This window comes from Protopterus annectens, chromosome 1.part0 (genome assembly GCF_019279795.1).
Source record: "Protopterus annectens isolate FY-2018-M chromosome 1.part0, PAN1.0, whole genome shotgun sequence".
Classification (NCBI taxonomy): Eukaryota; Metazoa; Chordata; order Ceratodontiformes; family Protopteridae; genus Protopterus; species Protopterus annectens.
Window position 1 is genome coordinate 299545453 of NC_056725.1, and position 27345 is coordinate 299572797.

Consider the following 27345-nt stretch of genomic DNA (forward strand, 5'->3'; position numbering starts at 1 on the left):
TCAAATATTCTAAAGTATTCCTTACCAAGTTTTATTTGCATTTGTTCATGTTTTATTGTTGATCCTTCATCAGTTCCCAAATATTTGTACACTCCTCCTTGCTCAAGTTCTTTTATATCACATTCTTGTCCCAAACTGATGTTTTCCTGGTGTTGCCGTTTTCCTGCTTTAAAGGTTGCTTTTGCACATTTATCAAGACCAAATGACATTCTTATATCATCTGAAAAAGTCTTGACAAGTTACAGTTGTGCTTTCAGTTCCTCATCTGATGAGCTATATAGTTTTAAATCATCAACTTAAGAGAAGATGAGAAGCCTTTGCACTTTGTTGTTTTCTAAGAGCCAAATTACAGCCATGACCTAAGCTTTTAAATAGACAGCTTAATGGGTTAAGGGCAAGGCAGAATAGCAGCGGTGAGAGAGTCACCCTGAAATATCCCCATTTGAATTTTTAACCCTGGGGTAATAATTTGTCCTTTATCATGGCTTAATTGCAAAGTGGCCTGCCACTGTTTAATGGTCCCTGGAACGAAGTCGATCAGTGTAGGGTGTATCTTATACATTTTTAAACAGTCTTTTATCCATGAATGTGGGATACTGTCAAATGATCCATGCCATGCTTAGATTCTTCCCCTTTTTACAGTTCTCCACTATGACTTTAACAACAAATGATCCTTTGTTCAATATGACTTTCTTTTATTGCCCTTTTGTTGCTGCCAGAATTGAATTTTCTTCTAAATGACTATTAACTCTGTCGGTATCCATTCTTGTTTATAGTTTATATGTCAGAAGGCAAGTGATTGGCCTATAATTTTTAGGGTAGGTGGCAGGTTCACTGTTAAGTAGGAGCATTGTTTTTCTTGTTGTTAGCTAGGTTGGTGTCTGTTTGAAATGCACATATAAATAGTTCTTGCTCATGGCTAAATCTTCGTACAAGAATGTTAATACTTTTAGCCAAAAGTTAGGTACTGCATCTGGGCCTGAGGTTTTCCAATTAGAGGCTTTTCTGAACTTTGTTTCAATCTCTCTGGCTGTTACTTCATCCCATTTCATATCTTGTACCTTTAAACTTCTTATCTTTTTTAACTTCTTGTATCCATTTAGCATCTTCCACAGGATCTTCATAGATACTTCTCCAAAATGTATCTATTTCTTCTTTTTTGGCGGTCTTTCAATTCCTTTTACCTTGTTTCCTAAGACTCTATAAAGCTTATTTGGGTCATCAATAAACTGCTTATTTTGTACATTTGCTTTATATTTATCTTTGTATCTTCTAAGTTTTTCCACCTGTGCTGAAATTTTTAGTTTGTTATTTGAGATAGTGGATGATAGGTCCTGGTCTGTTCTAATACCACGCATTGCTTTTATCATATCTATCTCTTTTAGTATTTTTGTTGATCTGTTCCCTCTTTTACAGTCTTCTAACAATGACACTTCTTGTCTTAACTGATTTATAGTTTTCTCTATTTGATATTTCCATGATGGTGTTCGATTCCTCCCCTTCCTTTCCCTCACTACCCTGTGTTCTTGTGGTAGAACTTTATCAGTTATTAGTTTAGCTGCACAGTAATCTATCATGTTTACTTCTGTTATGGCGCATTGATCCCTACGAACAGTCCTAATTAGTGTGCTCATTTATTTTAACAGACTAATGACTTTTGGGGTTTTATTAACCTTCTGCAGACTATTTCTTTCATTGATCTTAATATATCTGCCTGTGTTTATTAAATCAAGCAACTCTTCTCTTGGCTCACTTTCTTCCAAACTGAGGGCACATCACTTGTTTTCCATTTCCTGTGGGCATTCTCTAGATGGTTTTCCTGTGGCACATTATCTTCAGCTTCATCCTGTGCCATCTGTGGCTCTGTCATACGGGAACTCACTGGCCTATCATTCCTCAACATTGACTGCATCAGAGTTTCCACAGTTTCCTGTTCCTTCCCTTGCTTTCTAGCTTCAAGTGAACATTTATACTGCTTTCCTGTGGAAGGCTTCAAATTATCTTCATATGGCGCCTAACCAATTGCTTCCTGTTTCACTGATTTTCCCCTTAATTTGGATATCTATTGGTCTATCCTGCTGTGGTGCTTTCTGAATTAGATTTTTCACACTGAATCCTTCACTTTGCAGGTACTCCATAACCTCAATTTCTTTTCCTTTTTGTCTTTTTATTTTTTATATTGTAAAGTTTTCCGTGTCCAGATTCTTTTGCCTGTATTTCTCTTCAAATATTTTTGGTGCTGCTCTTTTTATATAGGTTAGTTTTGCTTTCTCCTTTGTATAAATATTACACCATATTAAATCTTTCTCTTTCCCATGTCCGTATTTCTTCTTCCTGATCTTCTTACTTCTCCTTACTTTGGGGACTCACTTCATCTTGCTGTGATGTAACCTGTGTTAGACCTTCTACATCGAATCCTTCACTTTGCAGGCACTCTAACTTCAACTTCTGTTTTTCCAATTTCTACTTTACTAATCTTCTTTTCTGTGTTCCATCTTTGTGATATATATATTTTTTTTATTGTGAAATTTTCATTATCCAGATGCCTTTGCCTGTATTTCTGTTTGAACATCTTTGGGGCTGCATTCTTTATATTGATTAATTTTGCTTTCTCGTTTGCATAAATATTGCACCATATCAAATCTCTGTCTTTCCCATGTCCATATTTCTTTTTTATATTTTTCAACTATCTCTTGGTTTTTGTTGTTTATATTTTCACACTTCCTCATATGCTTCTTTGTCCAAACAGATCAAAGTTTCTTGATCCTATATACTGTTTTTCACAAATCTGTTGTATTAATGAACACACATTTTCATTTCAAGCTTCTGGCAGTTTTTCTTGTGGAAGTATTTTTCTTTCCTCTAATTTCTCTCTCAATCATTTTGTATATCGTGCGTTTTGAAATTCTGGGCTTTTCGCACAATAGTAACTATACATAATTTCTTTCTTATTCTCAATAGTCCACTTTATCATCTTTATGGCTCTTCTTTGGCCTATCAGTTTTTGTGGACTACTACTTCCTTCTACAACAGGGTGGCCATCCTCCCCCTGGGCCGGGACTGGTCCCAATATAGGAATGTTTCCATGTTTTGAGGATTCTACACTGTCATCTTTTCCAGTCCTGCACCAGGATTGGGCAGTGGTCTTTTGTAAGAAGGTAATGATGCAGAGAAAGGGTGAGGGAGGGTAGCTTTGTCTTGTGCTATACGACAAGCCTTGAAACCCTTCAGTCTCCTTTGTGAATAATCTTTATACCATCTTCAGTTGCACAGATTAGTTTAGGTGGCAGAATAGAGTACAGTATTCTGGATTTGGTCTGATAAGAGTTGTGTAAAGGAGGGACAGCAAAGTTCTTTGACATTTCTCTCAACCTCATGGAGGGTCAGGTGGGAAAGTAATACTGATGATATTAACGGCTGTATAGTTTTCAAATGCGAGAACATTGTTTACAGGGCTTTTAGGTGTTGAATGTTAATAGTGAATTTAAGCTGGAGGGATAGGGGGTTACCAGTGTCAGCACGGTTAAGGACAGTGCTCCCAGGTTTGCAGGCATTTGCATATTTGATGGGCCTGGTGTTAGGATTAGTTTTGACACTTGAGAAAAAGATGCCAAAAAGGAGTGACCCTCACCATTCCCAGGGCAGATTATTGTGGAACTCCACTGGTGAGAGAGGATGGCATGGGTAAGAGGAGTCCTGTTCTGACTTGTGGACCAAAGTTGTTATAGCTTTATTTACCTTTAGCTCTCTAAGTTTGTTTGATTCTGTCATTGGAAATACTGTCAGACTCCTTAGTTTGATTTAGGTAAGTTACAAGATCTCCTTTTTGAGGGAAAAAAAACACTTACTGATTAGGTCTTGGAGACAGAGTTCTCATCTCTGTTCAAAGAAAATTCCATGATAATTCTGTCCATAACCTTGCACAGTATCTTTTGCGTCTGATAGGTCTGTAATTATTGGATTCTGTGGAAGAACCTTCCTTGTAGTTTGGAACCACAATAACCTGCTTCCATGTGTTACAGATATAAGTTTTAAATGCTGTGTTAATAATGTGCATAAGGAGGTATACAAGGCAAGTTTAGATTTTACAAATTAGTGTGTTAATTCCCTATCTGGCCCCATGGATCTGTTTTTTTGTTTAAACCTTGCTGAGGGCAGAGGTGACAAGTGGGGTCACATTGGAGGGGAAAAGAGTCCAATTGTTCTTTGCAACCTGATATTTGCTCCATGTCTGTATGTGCTAGTGTTTTAGTTTTATATCTATTGGCTTTATATAGTGGTACCATTTTGTTCTATTACACTGCATTTTTGTTTGTTCCTCTATTTAGTTTTGGATGGGTTTTGAAAGCCTTGTTATTGTCACCCATCTTGATGGTACGTTTTGCATAGAACAAAGACTTGCTTTCTTTTTTTTTTAATTGTTTTAGTGGGATATATTTGGGTGGAGTTTACCTTAGCTTTCTTGCATTGTTAGGTATAGCTTGAAGGCATTGCACACACTTTTATTTTCATTTAATAATTTGTTGATTGAGTTATAATTCCACCATTTAGGCCTGTTCTCCAGTATATTTATGCCTCATGGAAATTAATATATCAGTGCATGTATTTTAAAGTGTGTAGATGGCTGTGAATGATTCATAAAAATGTTAGAGGAGCTAATATGTCTCTCTTCATAAAAAGATTGGTGGAGCTAATATGTAGTCTCTTTCCACTGTTGCAAAGTGGTTGTTCCAAGACACCACAGCTCACATTTGAAGAATCCTTAAAAATTATCATTTTGGTCAAGTTTGATTTGGTGTTTCATAAACGTCAAGGCACTGTGGTGAGAGTAGGAGGAGCATGGGTCAGTACTTAGCTTAGCACAGCTGGCAGGGATGTTTGTCAGGATATCATCTAATATGTTTTCCCTCTGTTATCCCCCTTTTGTCCATTTTACACTTTGTTTGAGATCGTAAAAGTTTATGAATTATATTATTGGTTGCTGCATACTTTTTCCATTCAGTGGAAGGATAATTTGTCGCCCAGTAGAAAAATATTTTCTGTTATGTGTAGGATTGTATGTTTAGCAAGAAAATGGTCTTGTTCTTGAGGTGATACAAGCGAGCATGACACGTTGAAGAATTATGAGTTGCCATATTTGTAACCTGAATGTGGTGTATTCATTTGCACGGTTTGCTTACATGGCTGTACTGACAAAAATGGGTATACCGCCAACTTGGTAGGTGGCCCAGACAGAATAGAAGGAGTTATAACAACATATCTGTGAAATGCAGAAAGGATCTTTAAACCATATCTCTGAGTCAGCACATACCACACTTCTCTCAAAGGTAAGGTAAGCTGTTGGGCAACTTAAATTTTTTTTTTGATTGCAGGTGTTGGTGAGCTCTACCTTCTTACTGTTATCTGTGAATTATAGCTTGGAATGTCCATTAATGTATGTGACTCTTCCTAAAAATGTATGGGAGGGGAAGAATCGAGTCTGTTCAATACCCTTGCCCCTTTTGAAGAGAGGTGTTTTACTCATTCCTTGAAAAGCAGGCCTGGGCCACACTCCTTTTCTTATAAGTGGAGAGGCACTATATTCCCCTGCATCCAGCATGATCTCCGCCAGTAGTTGAAACCAATAATCTTTTCTGCATATTTGCTTACCATCATGTTCTTGGAAGGGGACCCTGAGGACTTAGAAGTTGTCATACAGACTGACATGAATAACAAGATGACCATTCCTTACAGCATTTCATCTGGAGGCCCTCTTCTTTGGCATGACTCTCGTGTTCACAAAGTCCTCTATGAACTGGTATGAATCTCCTCTACCACTTTTCAAAAACACCTTCGATATTGTTTGTGTGAGAAGGTTGAAGGTCTAGGTCAGCTTATCTATGGACCTTCGTCTGAAAGATGTCATCTTTGTTGCTGCCTGGAATTATCTACATTCTGCTGCCACTGCTCCCAAGAAAGCTGATATCCTCTATAAACACCTTACTGAATGTCATGACTCTGACTAACCATTCCATTGCAGAATCCTGTTTAATCATTTTAGACCAATGAAAATCGTAGAGACCACTGCACCTTTTTATGCCCAATCATCTCTTGTGGAGGGTTTACTATCAAAAGGATGAAAATCACGTCCACAAACGGTGATTTCCATGACAAATAACGTTGTCTCATGAATATGAAGTAGGTTGTATGATTGATGCACTGCCTTTGACAAATTCTGTCGACCTTAAGTTGGAACTCTCCCATAGAGATCTATGCTATAACTCCCTGCCCTGTGTATGTCCTAAACGGACGTACAAATGAACGTCGACAGTCGCTTCTACCATGGTCGAGGAGGTGGCTGCCGAGTATGTCACTGTTGACCTTTGTAAACCCTTGTGGAGTCTAGAGCTTCAAACTTGGCAAGAAATTTTTTTCCTCTGTCACTTTGGAAGTTTTCATACAGGGTTAACAAGAGGGCTTTCTCCTCAGGAACTTTGGGAAGCTTCAGAAAGGATTGACAGTAGGGCTGTCTCCTCTACCACTTGGAAACTTGTGTCCATCATCAGTTTGTCTTGTATGTTCAGGTTTCAGTCTTCCTCAGTGGCTGAGGTACTGGAAAAGCTGACAGATTTCCTATGTCTTGGTTCAGTGACGATTCTGGAAAAAAAAATCGATTTTGCAGTTGCTTCTGTGTAAACCACTGTAGTTTTTGTTGCACTGGTATTATGTCTTGGATGGTAGGCTCAGGGAATATTCCTGTATAAAATCAAACTGGCTAAGGCGCTTTTATTTTAAGCATTAACTTAGGCATGACTTCCTGGATTCTCTCTTCCAGGCTGATGATCTTTCTTGGTCAGACCTTCTAGTGGTTGAAGACCTTCAGTAGAGGCAACAGATGGCCTCAGCAGAGGTTCTGTACAGTGCATCCCAGCCCATTGCTGTTCTTTTTTTGCCTTTATATTTATCTAAGAAAAAGAAAATAGTTTTATAGAATGAGGACAATCCCCAGGTCTCAAGCAGTCTCATTTCTTCTAGCTGTATTGGCCAGGTATCCAAAGATGTCGACTGCAGTAGTCCAGCAGTCTTTGTCTTATTATGTACAATGCCATTTCTCTGATTTTGCCACCATGATAGTGTGGTGGATTTCAGACATTATCACAAACTGCCAGATCATGAAGCTTTTATGATCTCCCATAAAAAGGGGCAATAGAGCACATTCTTCCATCATTGAAAAGCAGACATTTCTATTCCCATCTTTTCCTTGTTCCAGGTGGCGTGGCTGTCTTATGTTCTACCCTGGACATCAGTTGCTCCAGTGAGCGTAGCCTCTGTGGCATATAAAGGATGGTGACTCACCAGAATATCATGTCTATATCACTCAGTGCAGCTGAATGATTCATTGTACATGATGGATGCCTTTTGGCATGCTATTATTGGGCATCCTTGCTAGGGAAAGAATTGGGGGAGCATTATTTTCAAGCCAAGTTATTGCAGTTTGGTCTCTATTCTGCACCGACAGTGTTTACCAGGTAGATGCCTCTCAGGGAAGGACCTTCACAAGGCCCCGTTCATTGATGACTGGTAGCTGGTAGCCCTGTTGAATTCCCTTCTAGCAACTTTGAAATAGTGCTTCCATAATTGGAACCATGGATTCTCTTCATAACCTGAGAGGTGCCTTCTTTTGTCCAGTCTTGGATGTTTGCCCTTATCAGGACAGCACTGTTTTAGTGTCTGTAGTTCCTGCCTGTGAAGAGAGCCAGCAAAATTATAACCTTACCTCACTAGGTGAAAGAAGTAAGGAGGTCCATGCCTGGTCACTCCTGTGCCTCCTACCAGCTATGATTTTCCTTGTCCTGCTCACTTGTCTGAGGACACGGATGTTTCTGTGGACCATAATGTGCAAGTAGCTGGAAAATTCTCTTGGACCTTCTTTTGGTGTCAGACCATTGTAATCATCTCTAGAGTGTTGGTCCAGTCCCACCAGTCTCACCGTGTACCTTCACTTGACCTGATAGTGTGGATGCTTTTTCTGAAGTTTAAAGACCTCACCTTGGCTTCTTCCTAGAGCAGGGAGAGTGGACTTCCAGGAAAGAGGGCTCCAAACTCCACTTGTACCAGCTGGAGGTGCAGGCAGTATTCCTTGCCATGAAAGCACTGGAGTGGGATTTTTGACCAGAGCTGTAAAACATTATGTGAACGTGTGACATTAAAGCACATGCTTGTACTGCTTTTTTAAAAAGATGATGCTGGTTTGGAAGTGGGCCATAGACTTGAGGCATCATTTCACTTCTGGTGGGAAATTTACTTGCTGGTAGACTTTTTTAATCCTGTTCTGAAATTGAGATCTGAAATTAGGAGTCTTCCTTGGTGAAGAGTTTTTTTTCCGCACCCAGGGAAATGTAAATCTCCTTGTGGTACATTATACAGTGTTATGTGCTGGTCTAGAAGAATGTGTTCAGCTTGTACACTCAACACTTTTTGCTGCTTGCATAGTTCATAATCCCTTTTTTCCCATTTTTGTGCATGGGCTTGGTTTGTCATGTCATCAGTGTCATCAGGACCCCATGATCACACCACTGGGTGGCTTTCAAAGTACAGATATTGATCCTAATTACCTTCATAGAAAAGTTTTTGCTATAAATACCTAAACCATAACAGACCAGCAAAGTGCTTATTTGGCTGCCAGAACACGAGAGAGGACCTGCTGTGTTATTGCCTTTGGTGCTTGGGGAAAGAACTTCATGTAAAACCCCGCCATAAGTGCCACATTAAAATGTAAAAACAAACTCTATTTTCATCACATAAATTGGCAGTAGTTGATTGTGTCTAGCACAGGGGTCAACAGGAAAGGTGATGGATACAGAGGTTTGCATGACAGCAGGGATAGGTACTAGGAGGATGTGGGCTTGGCATTTCCAAGTCAGTGATGGTAGCCTTTGGGACATGTGGGGGATCATGCATGCATGTGTCCTTGGAGGTGCTTATATCTGCTAACAGGAGGTGGGGTTAGAACCATAACAAAAAAAAAAAGCTTCCCATAGCCAGTGCCGTCAATGACTGAAGGCTGAAAATTGGAAGTGATGCCAAGTAATTTCCAAACCTGGGAAAATTATGGTCTCTTCTGAAACAGGGATGGCCCTGGTCTTGGTGTGAGAATTTAGACCTTCAGACCATAGTGATGAGAAATTCAACTTACAGCAGATGGACAGATGAGTGAACATCTGTATAGATACAAACTCCTACATGGATGTCTTGAATGACAGCTGGGTTCATTATGGTCTTGCCTTGGTGCAGACAGGGCCTCTTCTCTTCAAAACCTAAAAGGCTTGACATTTTGCAAACATGGAGGGGAAAAAAGCACTTAAAAAACTGAAAGATGTCCTAAGGTGTCAGTGTAGCCAGCCCCCTGTTTGAACAACTGGAGCTTATTTGCAGCCAATCTGCTGTTATTGAGTGGTTTTCTAAGTTTGATGATAGAGCCTCTTTTGTCTAGGTCTTTTCCTGATCCCATAGGGCTCTGCAGTGTGGGTTGAAGAGTTCCTCCAGTGCCTCCCACTCCAGGGCATGCAGGCCATTCTGTGTTTGTTAGCCACTTCTATGTCATGTGATGGAATCTGTCATTACAAGTGCATTCTTGGGAACATGCACCAGTGCCATTTCCAGGAGCTGCGTAGGTTTCTCCTGTCCATGTGCATCATTTTGCAGGCACATCAGTAAGAACCATTTCCCTTTCACTCAACTTTTGGGTTGGCCAAGTGTGAATGTGGGACATGAGCTAGGATTAGAGGATGTTCTTCCTCTGTGCACTTGGAATGGAATTTGGTGGTCTTTGAGGCAGTTACCTGTAAGACACGTACATGGATAATGCAATCTCCTTTTCATGTAATTAGCTCCCCAGGGTGACCAGTCTTTCCGAGAAACCCTGAGGATCATGAAGTTCTCTATACTCTGGCAGGTGAACTCCTGACCTTCCCTCAAAGCAAATATTTGGGGAATGAGAAGATGGCAATGCTTTGTATTCTCCCATCCACTGAGTATGTGGTCAGTGATGCATTTTTTCCCAGTCCCATAGCATATACACACCACAAAATATGGTACGTCTTCTTCAAGCCCCCCTCCCCAGATCTTTAGAGTAAAATCACATCTAAGCATCCTAAAACCAACTCTTTGATGATCATTACAGTCAGTTGTGAGTGCATTGTTTTTAGGGGCACCCCTCTCATGCCTTGGCTATTGGCTTAGTCTTCTGTTAATTTCAAATTGGATAATTTGATCTGGTTCTAGTTGGACAGTGCAGTCATCCACAAGCACCTAATTGGCCTTCTTTCCCATCATCCATGCCCAGCATAGTGCATCAGTGTTCCCAAGTGATCTCAGTTCCTGGCTTCATTCACTTTCTCATCTAAACTGACTGCAGCTGCATCTCACTTGCCTTTCCTTACCATTTTATGGGTCAGATACCCCTCTTCTATTTGGTGCATTCTTCTCCATCTTGATTCCCCTTTGATCTTTGCAGTTGTTAGCACATAGCTTTGCTTTTATGACTCTCAGCTTCTTGAGGCACACTGCTGTCTAGAGTTATCTCCCTTATCACCAATAGAATATTTGCAAAATTGAACTGAATGCAATATGATGAATCTGTGGCATAATATTGAAGACAAAAAACAAAAACGGACCAGCACAACGATGATGCAGGCAAAAGTATTTATTTAAGACTAAATATCATAAAACAAAAATAAATGTTGAGCAAACCAGTTTCGGCTGAAAAAACAGCCTTCTTCAGTGCTGAAACAAAATTAAATAATGATTAGTTTTCCGTTTTTGGGCAACTATTTCTATTTCAACATAAGGTGCTTTAGACTGTGTTATTTGGGCTGCCACTTGGACTGCTTGGAACGCTGCAGGCTTATCTAAACTTTAAATTCAAGCCTCGTAACTGTATATGAACAAAAAGTTTTTTGGTTTTGCGCGATTAACATCACTTTCTAAGAATTGTTATTCTACGATGTATTCTGAACAAGGCGCAAACCTAAGAAGATCCTGAAGGTTCAACAAACACGATTTTGATTACCATCAAAAAATATATATCTTACTGTGAACCAGGACATTCTTGTGTTTTGGTTTCTGACAGTGACCGTCTTATACATCATTTGTGAACATACGCCCTGCATTATAACAATATTTGTGGATATTCTTTCTTATTTGGAGCAATAACACATTTTTTGTCTTCAGTTTCTTATTACATTTTTTGCTATTGTGGATCTCTATACAAATTAACCATTAGTACATTGGCTTGGCATATGTTAGGCTCATTTTGAGGTCATTTTCATTACTTAGGCTTTTTCTAGAGTTTTATACTAGCTAACCAATTTTGTTTTTTATATTGACATTCGCTGTGTGGCTCTATCGACCAAGCAATATTGATGTTTCATTGATAACTTGTTTGTTCAGGATACTTTTTTGGGCTTCAGGATCAGGGTTTTTCTAATTAACCTATGCGCATTTTGTATGCTGCAAGTAGTGTAGTTATCAAGCAACCAATGTATGTATATATTATATGTGGTTCCAACCCAGCTCTCATCCTACCCACTGTTTTTAACCAATAATATTTTCATATGGTTTTGTGCTGCTCTGATCTTGTTTGTGGAGCAATAGTGCACTTACATGGGCCAGTAGCCTTTACCTATACACTATATTTTTTGCATGGAGTTTAGACTATATTGATACTACTTCTTACGACATTTATCCTTATCTGTAATATCATTTATTTGGGACGAAGGTCCATACAAATTTATGATTTCTAATATATCCAACAGTTTTTAACATAATATTAGGGACGAATGTCCAGTTGGAATTTACAGAGAATGGTTTCACAAAATGGTAGCAGAGACGAATAGTCGGCTACAGAACTATGCCATAATCTTATGATTATATTATCAAGTTTAAGATTCAGCCTTTCTATCTACCTTTATATTGTAGAGAGGTGGTAGTTTATGAGAGGAATTATCCAACATATTCATATCTTATACATATATATTATTGGCCATATTATTCACTGTATGTAGATAGTGTTGGGTGTGATTGGTGGCTTGCCCTGTGGGTGTGTGTTGTTCTACGGATATTGGTTCACATGCAATACATTATCATATAGTCAAGAGTGATCGACATATTCACTGCTTTTTAGACTTTTATAGTCTTGATGGTAGGTTTAAGAGCTTGTTTGCTGTACTGCATACTTTGGTTCTAACATGGACCTTAATGGTATCTTGAAAGGTCTATCAGCTGACAAGGACAATTTGGAAGCATTTGGCTTCCATAATATGGGGTCAACTGATAGTAATAACATTGAGTATGACTCCAAACAAAAATGTGGATTCATCTTTCATAATTTGGCAAAAAATATGAAACATCTCAGGTCTAACATTTGGCACTTGAAGTTATTCAAGGCCTACAAACTAAAAGATATTACTCCTAGAGGTCTTCGGATCCATTTACAACCCCTTGTTTCTAATGTTGATGCTCAGTTATCACAAGATTGGGCATTGGCACAACACCAAGCAGCTATGTTGTTTGTAAATACCTTGATTGGGTACTATGAAAGAATTATTGAATCACAAATTGTTGAAATTAACAAAGTTTGTATAGAGGCACAGGCATTTCAAACTGAAACCTATTTTCAGGAACATACTTCAGTTTTGGCCAAAGATTTGGCTAATTTAGAACAACAACTGATCAAGAGAAAAATACAGAAATTTAATCGGGATTTGTCCGATTATGAGAAAGGGAAACCCTTAGTAGTATCAAAGAATGTCAGGTTCACGGATAGAGCTATCAAAAATAAAAGCAATCAAGGCAGAAAAAGGCCCAGGTCAGTTTTCAGAAGGACTGATTCTTCAGTCAGTATGACTTCAGAGGATGATAACTCCTCAGCCACCGATTATGATGTACCTTCACATCAGGCGTCCCCTGCTGCCAAGCAAAAGGTGTCTGACCCTTTAGACCCTTTAGACATAAGACACGCAGGGGGGGGGGGGCAGAAAGCATAGAAACAGACATGGGAACAACCAGTTTACAAGTACTTCTACAACAGATGGTGAAATAGTGAACAATGTACATAACATCTCATCTTTTGAACTATCACCTGTACATATTCAAGTATTGAATAAAGGTCTGAATTTTGTGCCCTCCGCACCTGTTTCTGAATTCAATTTGTTAAATGATGTTAATGAATTCTCTAGATTGGTTAATCTTAAGATATTGTTTTCAGATCATGACTCTACTCAAAGATCTACTCAGTTTAAATTTGGTAAATCCGATTTTGCACCACCTATGGATAAACATGTTTCTATATTTAAGGAATGTGTCATAAAAGATTTGCATTTTTCCAGTAGGTACTCATCTGTTCATCATAACCTTACTCAAGCTCAGAGACATGCATTAACTGAACTCCAACTTAACCATTCCATAGTTATCACTCCAGCTGATAAAGGGGGTGGTGTTGTGGTTATGGATCATAGTACATATAAAGATGAGGCCCATAGACAGCTGGCCGATACTCGTTTTTACATTAAGATGGTTGTGGATCCTACACCCAATTTTAAGGCACAAATAGATTCTCCACTGGATTTAGCGATGGAAGATGGGATCATTAGTAGACAGATTTGCAGACAACTTAAAGTGGCTGAACCTGTGCCCCAGTACTTATATTTACTTCCTAAAATCCATAAAGATTCTATTAACCCCCCAGGAAGACCAATTGTCTCGGGCAGAGGCTCTTACAGAACCACTTTCTGCTTTCCTTACATATTATTTGAAACCCCTTTTGGTTCATGTTAGATCCAGAATACAAGATACTACTGAGTTCCTGAATATCATTCAGGACTCGCACCTGGAAGCCGATTGGTGGCTATGTACTTTAGATGTGTCATCTTTATACACAAGTATACCACATGAAGCCAGAATAACAGCTATTTCATATTGGCTAAACAAATCTGGGTTATATTCAACTGGTTTCAACAATTTTCTGGTCAAGCTGACTGAGTATGTGTTATGCAAAAATATCTTTTACTTTGATGGACAACCTTACTGGCAGACTAAGGGAACGCAATGGGGGCGTCCTTTGCCCCTATATATGTTGACCTTTTCATGGGATTTTTTGAGCAATCATTCATCAATGATGTGGATCATAATTTATATATAAACAATCTTGACATCTGGAGGAGATATTTAGATGATTGTTGGATGGTGTGGCGTGGGGATAAGGACCATGTGTCTGATTTCATTCAATATCTCAACAACAACCCTTGGGATATACAATTTACCCTAAATATTGAATATGAAGAGATTGTTTTCTTGGATGTTGTTTCGAGACAGATGGATCATACTCTAGCTACACACGTACATAGGAAGTTTCCTCAGTATAACACATTATTACATGCATCCAGCTCTCACCCCCGCCACATCATCCAAAATATCCCGAAATCCCAATTTTTGCGTATGAAACGCATATGCTCATCACATGAACAATATGAAACCTGTGCACAAGATTTGTCAGATAGGTTTATTGATCCTGGATATCCCAAGCATCAGATCTCTCATACCATTCAACAAATCAAACATGTGACACGACCCACCTTATTACAATATCATAATAAGGAACACAATGCCAATTCCAGTCCTAGGCAGCCATCAGACTTGTTACTACTTTTGGGAACAATACATCTAGATTCAGACAAATCATTGGCAGACATTGGGATATACTTAAATCCCATGAACTTTTGAATGAGATTTTACCAGACAAATGTGCTTTTTCTTACAGGAGGGGTAGGACTATCCATTCAAGGTTGACACATTACAAAAGGTACACACCAGCAATACCTGTCCAAACCACTTTATTTGGTGACCCATTGCTTGGCTGCTTCCCTTGTGGGCACTGCAGTGCCTGTCAACATATTTTTAAAACCAAAGAATTTTCAAGTAAAAATACATTTAAAGTATATAAAATTAACATTTTTGGCAACTGCAGCTCAGATTGGGTCATTTACTTAGCTACATGCACCTGTTCATCATTTTATGTTGGTCAAACGTCCAGACCATTTAAACTGAGGATCAGTGAACACCTCAGTGCTATTAGAAATCAGCGTCTGTCCAATGCCCTTTATAAACACACTATTCAACATACCACGGCTGTTTTCAAATTTACTATCCTTGATAAAATTCAAATGCATAGGAATTATAAAGCAGGTTGGCACAACAAACTTAATAACATGGAAACCATGTGGATAACTAGGTTAGGGGCTTTGTTCAAACCTGGATTAAATGAGATGGCATAATTGTCAACCTGCTTTTTCCTGCTATGTTTTTCCTGTTATGTTTTTCATGAAATGGTTTTCAAGCTATATGTTTTTAGGTAATCATTTTTATTAACTTCTCCTCATTTCTTCATATTTATTTTTTTATTGTATTTTTTAAGAGATGGATGCATCAGATACAATCCACAAACTTTTTTTGGCAATACCTCTTTAAATCAGTGGATATATATAAAAGACCAGGATGTTCTGGTTGTTCATATCATTATTTAATTTTGTTTCAGCACTGAAGAAGGCTGTTTTTTCAGCCGAAACCGGTTTGCTCAACATTTATTTTTGTTTTATGATATTTAGTCTTAAATAAATACTTTTGCCTGCATCATTGTTGTGCTGGTCCGTTTTTGGTTTTTGTATCATTGGTTTGGACCGTTGCACTCTGTCCCACGTGCGTGTGCTTTGGTTTGCTTTTCTATAATATTGAAGACAGAAATGTTTGAATGCCAGAAGATCCCATAATATCAAAACCTAGCACATTGAAAAATGGATAAAAAAATTAAAACATCTTTTACGCTTCCCAAATGGCTAAAAAAATTAAAAACTTCTTTTATGCCTCCCAATTGGATAAAAAAATGAAAACATCGTTTATGCCTCCTTCACCCCTTGCTAAGTATATATTGCACTACAGCTGGGAAAAGGGATATCAGACAACCAGCTGCTGTCATTTTTAAAATTTTGACATTTCTGTATTAAATACTGGTAGCAATTGGGTTCAACATTCTGAATCTTCATTGAAATGAATTAAATTCCTTCTGATGTAAACAGTGTCAATTCAGTGGAAACCCATGTCCCCACCCAAATCAAGCTTACCTGGATTTGTTTGGCACAAGTGGATGTTCTTGGCTGGCTGTTTAATGTCCTGTAAAAAGAGCAGTCCTCCTCTTATCATGGCCATTTTTCACCAGGGACTCTTCTGTTTTACAACATCTTCAGTCTCCCTTCACTTCTGTAATCTCCTGGTAACTCATTCTTTTGCATTTTTATACCGTTTTCTACTTAGGGTTGTGGATTATTTGTGCCCATTGTGTATTGAAGGCCCTCTATTACATTAAAGTTAAAAGCAGCCAACACAGATCATCTGATTCCCCTAATGGATTCATAGGATAGCATTTAACATAGCCTTCACTATTCATCTTGTAGCAGCTGACTTACAGGCATAACCAAATGGTGTTGGTATAGATATTCCTTCTGTTTGTGCCTCTTTTTAGCTCTGGCTACTAGCATCATGCAGCCATTTGGGGTTTCAGTTCACTATGGCCCTCTGAATTGGAGTAAGTGAGTAGACACTCCCCATTGTCAATGCTGGTGAGCTTTTCTTTAACAATTACTGATAATTGGCTGGGCTTTCTGTTGGTGGAGGAGCTCCCTAGTTGCCCCGATTGATGGATCACCCATGTCCCAAGGCCAAGTAAGAACATTTTTTTACTGGTTGTTTCTTATGCAGCACTGTTTTTGTTTAGTTAGTTTTCATTTCCTTTGTTTTTGGAAATAAAATTTTAAAGCAAAGATTTGCTTATATATTTTGCTGTGCACTGTTGTAAAATCTGATGAAGTCTTTTGTGTGGAATAAACCACACGAACAATGCAGTCAAATAAAATATCTGTGACTTCAGAGTTTTTCCACTGTGAGACAATTTCTTTTGTGCAATTTGTTTTAGGGATCTTTTACTTTATTTTGTTTTTCACACAGTAGTGAAAAGCTTAGGGCAATTTTTTTCATAATAACTAGAGAGAAGTGACTGAAGAGCTGTTTTGGCATGAACTTAACAGACTTATTCTTTTTTTTTTTCTTCTTCTCTCTAGCTTTTGTCAGAGAAGTCCAGCATTGAACCATGGGTATGCAAAAATATTATCAATCTTTTCCAAGATGATAATACCATTCCATTCATTGTACGTTACCGAAAAGAGCTTATTAATAATCTTGATGGAGATACATTACGAGATGTAAAGCAGACTTTAGATGAATTGTGGTAAGTGTGTAAAGAACATTTTTGCAACTATTGAAATTTCATACTTTTCTGAGATGTGCGCCATATTAAGCTCATTTCCTATGGAAAAATAAAACACAGTCATTGTGCAACAGTGCTTTGCTGCAGCAGATTGTCAGTTAAAATTCTGCAGGTGCTATTTTTTGTGTCTGAAAAGACTTTTGAACTGAATGTTATTTTTCTTACTAAATATATAGCTGTAGGGGAGGTTGGTGATGGGGAAAAGTGGTGGGGTAATATTTAAAACTGTGAAGTAAGGATTTGATTTTCTACTGGATTCTTTCTAATGTTTTATTGTACAAAGGAAGCTAGTGGTAGGTACTTTTAAGTTGTACAACTGAAATTATGGGTACTTACTACTCTGTTAGATCTGTGATCAGAGCTTTAACTGCAGGAACTGTTAGGACTACTGTGCTCATAAAATGTTCTCAGGCTGTTAACTCCAGCCCATTCTGTAATGCAATGTTTCATCCTACCTCTCCAGTTCTGGATAAGAGAAAGTCATAATGTAAAGAAACCCAAGGACCTGTGGGGGGGGGTTCCTGTAGTCAACATTCTACTCATAGACCTAACATTGTGATAATTATCTAGAGCTTTCATATATCACGTAGGGGTCTGAGTTCAGGAAATACCAAAGAGATGCACCCAGTTTATGCACACAGATTTCCACCATAAACATATTTTCTTGATAATTATGGCCTCAGAGGAAGGCACAGATTTGGATTTGGTGCTTTGCATATTTCTTCTAAGTGGTTTTTGTCCCATACCTGCTGATCAGTGAGCCTCCCTTTAACCAGACAGTGCCCATTAATTCCTTTAATTCGGGGATTCTACCCAAAGCTAAAATGAGAGCTTATCTGGTGATAGGGGCTGTCACTGAAGGAACCACAAAGGTGCTTTGTGCACTTGCTGGAATTGTGGTAGTGAAAGCATTTTGGTTAGCCTAAACCCTCCCACTGGCAGGAAGTTGTAAACCACATGTCTATGTGGTTGCCCATGATTCTGAACCTTTTAAAAATGCTCACGTCCACCCATTCATTATGAAGGCTACTGCTCACCAGTGGCTTGAGGAGCCTGATGTCTGCTCCGATGCCACCATCCTACAACAGATGTTCATCATGTTACCCTGCTGCAGTCATCACACTTGGGTTATCCTGTCGTCAGGCGGTCCCGCAGTCAGCCAGAATTCCAAAGTCTTGGTCCGGCGTCTGTTGCTGTCGCCTCTTCCCTGACGTCAGTGCGTCAGGGGTATATATAGTGCAACCAACGCCATTTTCTTCAGTCTTTCTTGCCGCGTGGTGCCCGAAGCAGAAGCAGTTCACAAGTGCCGGTCGGCCGACTCCTGAGATTTTCGAAATCGAATTTCAGACCAAAGTCTTCTATAAAGCTAAGTACCCCGTTGGAGAAACTTTTCTTGCCTCAGAACGATGTCAGAAAAAGTTAACAATTGTATTTCTTGTGGGAAGCAAATACCTCATAAGGATTTTCATTCTTATTGTATACCTTGCCTAGGCCCAGACCACGACGTCACTTCTTGTCGGTTTTGTGCTAGGTTTAATAAGCGTACTATTAAAAGATGCTTTGATTTCGCACGACACTACTTCGGTAGGAAATTTAACTACACCATGCCATCGGAGCAACCGACTACCGGCGTGCACAAAAAACGCAAAGATAAGGACAGACAGCCCAGGCCTAAGCCAGATTCCGAGGCCTCGGCTGATCCGATCTCTGGTTCTCCGGTCCTCAGTGAGGCTTCGACGCAGCCCCTGACTACCGCAGATCTGGAACCCGAGACCGCTACGGAATTTTTCACGGAATGCACCAGGCCGACGCAGCCATTTAGTTCAGGCCCTTCCGACGACATTGCTACAAAAGACGTTGGTGCTTCAGAAACACCATCGGTTTCTGAAGGCATTTTCAGACCAACGCCTCTCACCATTAAAACATTTTCTAAATCGAAGACTCCTAATAAATCTAAAAGACCTGCTCTTCAGTCTCCTGTTCAAGGCCCCATGCCTAAGAAACAGATGTTCAAAATGGCTGAAGATTTAATTTCTTTAATCAGGGGTTCCCAGCCCCCTCCTGACAAAAGGCCTAGACAAGAGGAAGATTATGCATCCTCTGAACAAGTGTCCATTTCTTCAGGCTCCTCTGAGGACCAAGATTACTCCTTCTCTCCTTATGAAGATTCTGATGCTGAGGACTCTATTCCCTCAGCTTCTCCTCCTGAAGACTACTCCTTTGGGGAAACTTTACACACTATGAGGGAACATTTTCACTGGGGGGGTCAGGATTATTCTGACTCTAAGAAAAGGCTCAGAGAGTTTCTTTTGCTCCCCCAACACAGACCTCTTGCCATCCCTCCAGTTTTGGACATTGTGGATGATGTCTACTTAGAATCCAGTTTGAACCCTGATTCTCCATCTCCTGCTCCGGCTAAGCCTGACAGATACTATAGAGTGCCTGATTCACACAAATTTCTTTACAAAAGCCCTGTAGCTGACCCAGAGACTATCTCCCAGGGTCCCAAGGGTTGCTAAGGCTTCTATGGCTAAAAACCCAGTACCTTCTGAGAGGGATTCTAGAGCACTACACAGGTGGGGGAAAAAGGTTTACACCTCAGCCACACTAGCTATGAGGGCACTGAATTGTCAATTTCACATGCTTAAGTATCAGCAATTCCTAATCTCTCAGTTAAAGCAAAAAATTACCACTCTCCCTCAACAATCTGAATTAAAAGAAGTACGGGATCTGTTACATGCCACTGAACAGGTGGGCAAACATACCTTACAATGTGGGTTTGATTCTTTGGAGGCCTCCTGCAGAGCAGCTGTCACTGGGTCCGTTATACGTAGGCATGCTTGGTTAAAGGAACAAACTTTGCCTGATCATGTTAAAGCAAAACTACTAGATGCTCCCTTACAGCAGGATGTTCTTTTTGGAGTTAGAGCAGAAGAAGTTTTAAAGAAAATGGAGGATAAGGCAAAATCTATGCAGAGAGTCAAAGATTTCCTACAGGTACAACCCCCTCGTTTCAGCAGAAACTGGCCAACAAAAATCGGTCTTTTCCAGCTACTGACAGACCATAGAGGGGTAAATACAGACGCCCAAGGGGCAGAGGACAACCACAAGCCCAGTACAAACCTCGCCAGTGGGGCACTACAACACAGAAGGGAGGAGAAGACAGGTCTCAATCCACCAGAAGACAAACTCAATGACTTGCACCTCATCTGGCCAAGCAATACCCTCTTGGCAGCCCCCTTGGGGGGAAAACTCACACTTTTTGCAGACAAACTGGCACATTGTCACAAAGGACAAATGGGTCCTAGACATAATTTTAAGAGGATACAGATTCCACTTTCACACCTTGCCAATGAAAAGAGGAATGCCAAACCTGCCACAAAATCAATGGGCAGAGGCACAAAAGCAAATTACAGCTCTCATGCACATGAGCCATTCAACTGGTACCTACTCGAGAGCAAGGCCAAGGATTTTACTCAAGACTCTTTCTAGTGCCCAGAAAGGACAATGCCTAGAGACCAATACTGGACCTTTCAATTCTAAACACTTACTTACAAGTACGCAAATTCAAGATGCTAACACTACAGCAGCTACTTCCCATGTTGGGCAAGGAAGCATGGCTAGTAACGTTGGACCTCAAGGAGGCATACCTGCATGTCCCTATCAGACAAAGTTGCAGAAGATACCTCCGTTTCATTGCAGGTTCAACCCATTACCAATTCTCTGCACTGCCCTTTGGCTTATCTACTGCACCCAGAGTCTTCACAAAATGCCTGGCACCAGTAATTGCATACTGCAGACAAAGAGGAATTCAAATATATCCATACCTGGATGACTGCCTCATCCAAGCAGAAAGCAAAGACATTCTTTTACATCATCTGGCCTTTGTAAAGCATCTACTAAACTGCCTGGGGTACACAGTGAACGAAAAGAAGTCAAATCAAGTACCCTCACAAAAAATGACATTCCTGGGTGCCAGCTTGAATACAACGGCCCAGAAGGCTTACCTTACGCCAGACAAACAACTACAACTGACTCAATATTTCATGACAATGGCAACAAAGACCCAATTAACTGCAAGAAAAATTCTGCAGGCCTTGGGCTTCATGGCATCTTGCATACTAATAATACCATTTGCAAAGCTGCATATGAGGAAATTACAGTGGTACCTAAAAAGCGTATGGTCTCAACACAGCCACAGCTTGGACACAATGATATCTCTCATTCCCTGCCTACGACAGGAATTTCTATGGTGGTCACAGGCATGTCACCTCAACAAGGGTCAGCCTTTCACCTTGTCCCCAGCCAGGCAAACTATCACAACAGATGCTTCAGACTATGCCTGGGGGGCACACATGGCAGGACAATGCATTCAAGGCCTATGGACTGCAGATCAAAGAAATCTGCACATAAATCAAAAAGAGATGCTAGCTGTACAGAAAGCTCTGACAGCCTTCAAGGATCTATTACATCCAAGACAACTTGCAATAAGGACTGACAACACCACAGTAATGTGGTACATAAACAAACAAGGGGGTACACATTCCTACCCTCTATGCAGGCAAGCAATGATCTTATGGAACACAGCTCTGGCTTACCAAGTTCAGTTACAAGCTCAGTTCCTGCCAGGACAGAAGAACACATTGGCAGACGACCTCAGCAGAAACATCAAGGATCCCCACGAGTGGAAACTAGATCCACAAATATTTGCAATGATAACTCAAAAATGGGGCCTTCCAGACATAGACCTGTTTGCCAGTCCTCAAAACCATCAGCTAACAAAATTTTGTACAAGGACATTTCACCAACAAGCTTGGAAAGTGGACGCACTCTCTTTCATTTGGAAAAACCTAACAGTTTATGCCTTCCCTCCATTGCCTCTCCTCACAAAGGTTCTTCTGAAAGTCAAAAAGGAGAGACCACGACTGATTCTCATAGCCCCAGACTGGCCACGCCAGCACTGGTACCCGCTATTGAGAAATATGGCACACAGCCCTCCATGGATATTGCCTCAAATCCCCCATTTGCTCACGCAACAAAACAATCAGATTCTTCACAGCCAGCTCAAAACTTTAAATCTGGCTGCATGGCAAATCAACTAAACATCCAACCAGCTCCTCTTTCACAAGCAGTTCTGGATGTTATTCTGGAAGCCAGGAGGCCAAGCACCAGGAAAGCGTATTCGGACAAATGGAAAAGGTTTTGTGCCTGGAACCAAGCTAAAGGCCAAGTCACAATTCAGCCTCACATTCTACAGTATTTAGCTGAGATGTTGCACAAAGGACTTTCCTTTTCCTCCATTAAAATCCATGCTTCAGCTATTTCAGCTCACTACAACACAGATCCACCTTTATTTTCACATCCTCTTCTAAGGCAGTTCCTCAGAGGGGCAAAAAACATTAGACCACCCAGGAGAGCTCCTACACAGACATGGGACCTCAATTTTGTTCTGAAAAAACTAACGCTACCTCCCTTTGAACCAGCTTTCTCTGGAGATCTTCATTTCCTATCATGGAAGACTGCCCTGCTCCTAGCAATAACTTCAGCTAGGAGAGTCTCAGAGCTACAGGCACTAATGGCTGTGGACCATTCCTAATTTTTCATCAAGACAGAGTTTCTCTACGAACTAATCCTTCCTTTATGCCTAAGGTGGTTTCCAGTGTGGCTTTAAATCAAACCATCCACTTACCCACCTTCTTCCCAAATCCACAGAACAAAGGTGAGAGACTCCTGCATTCCTTGGACATTCGCAGACAACTTTGTTACTATTTGGACAAAACTAAGGCTTTCAGAAAATCTGACCAGCTCTTTGTATCCTATGCTACAGCTTCTCAAGGGAAGGCTATATCAAAGCAAACCATATCTAAATGGATAGGTCATTGCATACGTTTCTGCTATACCCATCATGGGAAACCAGTTCCTGCTACCATTAGGCCCCACTCTACCAGGACAACAGCTACCTCTACAGCCTTCCTCAGGGGGGTTCCAACCAAGGAGATTTTAGAAGCTGCAACTTGGAGTTCAGTACACACCTTTACCAAACACTATCACTTACCTCTTTACTCTAAGATCAGGGCGGGCTTAGCCACTGCAGTTCTGCAGGGCCTTATAGCCTCCACTAACCCTCTGTGATACCTCCACCCTACCTTAGCTTTGGGATTCAACCCAGGTGTGATGACTGCAGCAGGGTAACACGATGAACATAGTACAGTTTTGTACCTACCATAAATGTAGATGTTTGAGTGTTCACCCTGCTGCAGTCCAGGTTACCCTCCCTCCACCCCCTCTGATCTACTGACTAAATCTCTTCTATACCTTACTGATGTATTTGCTTATAGCTGAAGGGATTTTGTGTTTGTGCAGAGGTTACTCCATTTGGTACTCATTTCTGACCACCTTTTCAGGGGACACCTGACATCTGGGGCAAGAAAAACTGAAGAAAATGGCATCTGTTGCACTATATATACCCCTGGCGCACTGACGTCAGGGAAGAGGCGACAGCAGCCGACGCCGGACCAAGACTTTGGAATTCTGGCCGACTGCGGGACCGCCTGACGACAGGATAACCCAAGTGTGATGACTGCAGCAGGGTGAACACTCGAACATCTTCATTTATGGTAGGTACAAAACTGTACTTTAGTGACAGTGAGTGTGTCTGGCTCTGCCTCTCAGCCCAGTATGGTGAGGACTTTAATCTATCTTCCATCTAGTGCTGTCAGGTGGCCAAGCCACTAATTGAATTTGGGTTGCCTAGGCTGCATTCAGGGCTTTATCTCTGTACACCACAGGTGCTAGCATGGTAATTTACAATTTATTCAGGCACAACCCAATGGTGGATGAAAAAATGCCATCAAAGTTGACATGACTTGAGAGCTTTGGATGTGGAGGTAGCTGTGGTGCAATGTGCTGTTGGAGTAGATTATAAAGTTTTGACATACAACAGACAAATACAGTGATAAAAGCCATCTGTATATGCATGGATTGCTGACTCTCTTGCCTTTGCAGCCATTAGCAGAAGATAGTCTTTTTTGCATCTAGTTTGTGGGTAGTCAAAATCATAATTAAGGTGCCTTTGCACACCTCTACAGTAAAGAAGGCACTTACCCTAATTAGAGCAATGAGCAAATAAAAAATAAATAAATAATTAACTAAAAGAATGAACTGATTGGATCATATTCACTTCCTTGGCTACCTTAGGAATGAACGAAGGGTTAGTCTGTAAAGAAATCATCTTTATCTTTTAAAAGCAAGGTAATGGGCTTGATGAATTCAGAAATTCTTTTGGCAAACATTACCACCTGAAATAAAGTCATGGAGGTCAAACTGTACATTGAGTTGATATTGCTAGCCCAAGTTATAAAAAAAAAAAAAAAGAAAATAGACATGGACATCTTTAGCATCTTTTTCTGAATATTTTAGTTTGCCAACGATGTGTGATTTCAGATGTAGAAGAAAGCAGGGAAGGCAGATGGATCACCAACAGAACACCCTGACTTTTGGCAATTTGTCTGTCTGTGGAAAGACTCCGTATTCACAGAGCATAAAGGGACATTGTCTGAGTTTGATAGAAGCAGCAGTCCTTCCTGGAAACTCAGACTCCTAGCATTTAAAGCTTTTCTTCAAAAGTTTTAAGAAACGAGTCAGAGAAGATAGTAACCCATGTATCTGTAGTTATGATATTTAGCCCAATAAATGGCACAGAATAGATAGAGTTTATACTAATAGATTACATATCCAGTGGACTATAACCAGAAAAAGCTCCTGACTGGGTCACCACCACACACTGTATATGAGCAGCATCACACTGATGCTATGCAGAATCGAGTTGCCTGTGAGATATTATCAAACTAGAGAAAAGTAGAAGGGGCATCTTATCTAGTAAGTAGTAGGCAATTCTTGCATCTTGGATGCCCATGCATAGTACATGCCAGCCATATGAAAGATCTGAGGAGATATTCTCTACAGTTCACTCCTGTCTAGCCTCAGGAAAACACTGAAGATGAATACACTGAACAGCAAAGTTGTGTTCCATTAGTAGTGCCATCTGTGAATGTTATTTCTGGGCCTCCTTGAAGATTACCCTGCAAAATCCCTAGATGTATGACATGAAAATTTGTCACTGCCTTGCTTTTGTATATCCCTGAATAAGGAAGTATGGAGGAAACTTGATCCATGATCTGACCAAGTATTCTCAATATCTTCTTAAGGAAAAAAGTGGCACAGTTGTCCTGTTGTGGAATATAAGCACCTTCCTCATTGTTTTGAAGAGCCTTCATTCATGGTGTCTATTCAGAAGGGTAGAGGTTTCAAATCATTTCTGCTTCACATTTGGTTCTAGTGATACTAAACCAACCAAAGTACCTACCCCACAGGTCTTCTTAAGTAATGATCCATATGACTATAGCAGCTGCATGAAAATCAAGTGCCACACAACCAAAAAAATGCAGCAGGGCATCAAGCATACCAAAATTTAGATCTGATGTCAGTTTTCATTAATTTCTCAACAGTTGGGTTAGGATCCAGTCCTCTGATCTGGCTCAGCCGTTACTATAACTCATGGCTGCCTAAAAGTTCTTGAGGTCCTCCCTACCCACAATGTAACAACCCCTAACATACCTCAAATCTCCTTTGCCACTTTCGTGAAATAGATGTTTTCATCAATAGCTCTCTTGTTACACTCAGTTAAGTGATATTTTTCTTCGCCTTTACAACTTCCCTTTTTGTCTTTTTCTATACTTACACCCTTGTTTACACTTAGTGTATTCTCACTTACCATTGCTGGTAATTTTTCCCCTTATTTTTGTTATAATTGCTAATTAATTTTATATTACATGCCTGTGTGTTCTAGAGTACCATTGTTGGTACTTTTTCCTCCTTTGCCTTTCTACTCTTGTTAAACAAAACAAGCAAAAAAAACTTTCCTTTTACTCCTTATTTTGTCGATGGTCAGCAAAAATGTTGGAGAAAGGACTTTTGGGGTTTAAAAAAATGCCAGCGATGTAGGCATAATTTTTCTATTTCAGATGTACATAACATGTGTATAGTGTTTGGGCCCAGATCACCTGAACGTGGATTGCTCTATTTGTAAAAATTTCAATTGTTGTGCAATTGATCATAGCAATAATACGCTAATTTTGAAGGGATTATTGCCTACTACTTTTTCTGAATCCGTTACTGGGGCTCAAACCCCCAAAACAAAATTTAAAGGAACTTCAAAAAGGTCCCTGAGACCATCTGGTTCTTCCACACCTTCATCAACGGAACCTCCAAAAAAAGAAGCTAGACCGATCCGAAGGCTTCTGCTTCAGTGTCGACTTTACAGTCACAGAAAACTTCATCAGAGCTGACCACCTGGGAACCGAAACCTCTTCCTTGGACCAGATACTCACCCACCATTGACCCAGTGCCATTCAGACTACCATCCCCTTTTTTGGAGAGATGATACACAAAATCTCCCTCATTAGCCTCCTCTTCCTCTTGTTCTTCCAGGAGTCTAAAGCTGATGTGGATAGGATGATTGAGATTTCTCTCAGCACAAATACAGATGGGTGTTATTCCAGCTCCTACCCCTTCAGGTCAAGAATTCTTGGTTTGCACTATCTTTTCACTATCTGCTCCTTCTCTGATCTGACCATCCATTTTGGAGCCCCTGGATCAGAGCCTGCTGAAGCAGTCTTTGTCAGATAGAAGGATATTGCTATCATTGGCTCCGAGGTCTTCTCTGAGCAGTCTGGCTCTGACGAGTTCAGAGCTGGATGACTTCCAGAGCCGTAGTGTCCCTGCTGGATCAGAGGTGTTGGAGTCAACTCTGAAGTTGTTGAAGCCATCTCTTCCCCTTGGAGCCTCGACTCCAACCTCTGCTTTGGGTGGACTGCCTTAAAGGCAGAGGGAGTTGATGAGGTGGAAGGATGTCTTCTTGACTCCTTTGGCTTCTTTCTTCCCAGTGAGTTCTGCTTTTTGAGGTGGTGGAGAGAGTTTTCTCTGCTTCAGCA

The 27345-nt window shown here is 40.3% G+C and overlaps 1 protein-coding gene across 1 annotated transcript in view; it reads left to right on the forward strand.

Moving 5' to 3' along the window:
- The window catches only part of SRBD1 (S1 RNA binding domain 1), a 2028107-nt gene that overhangs the window by 302952 nt on the left and 1697810 nt on the right, over nt 1-27345 (forward strand). The window contains exon 5 of the mRNA XM_044059932.1: nt 17148-17314. Within this exon, the coding sequence (XP_043915867.1) occupies nt 17148-17314 (167 nt within the window). The remainder of the gene's footprint in view (nt 1-17147; nt 17315-27345) is intronic.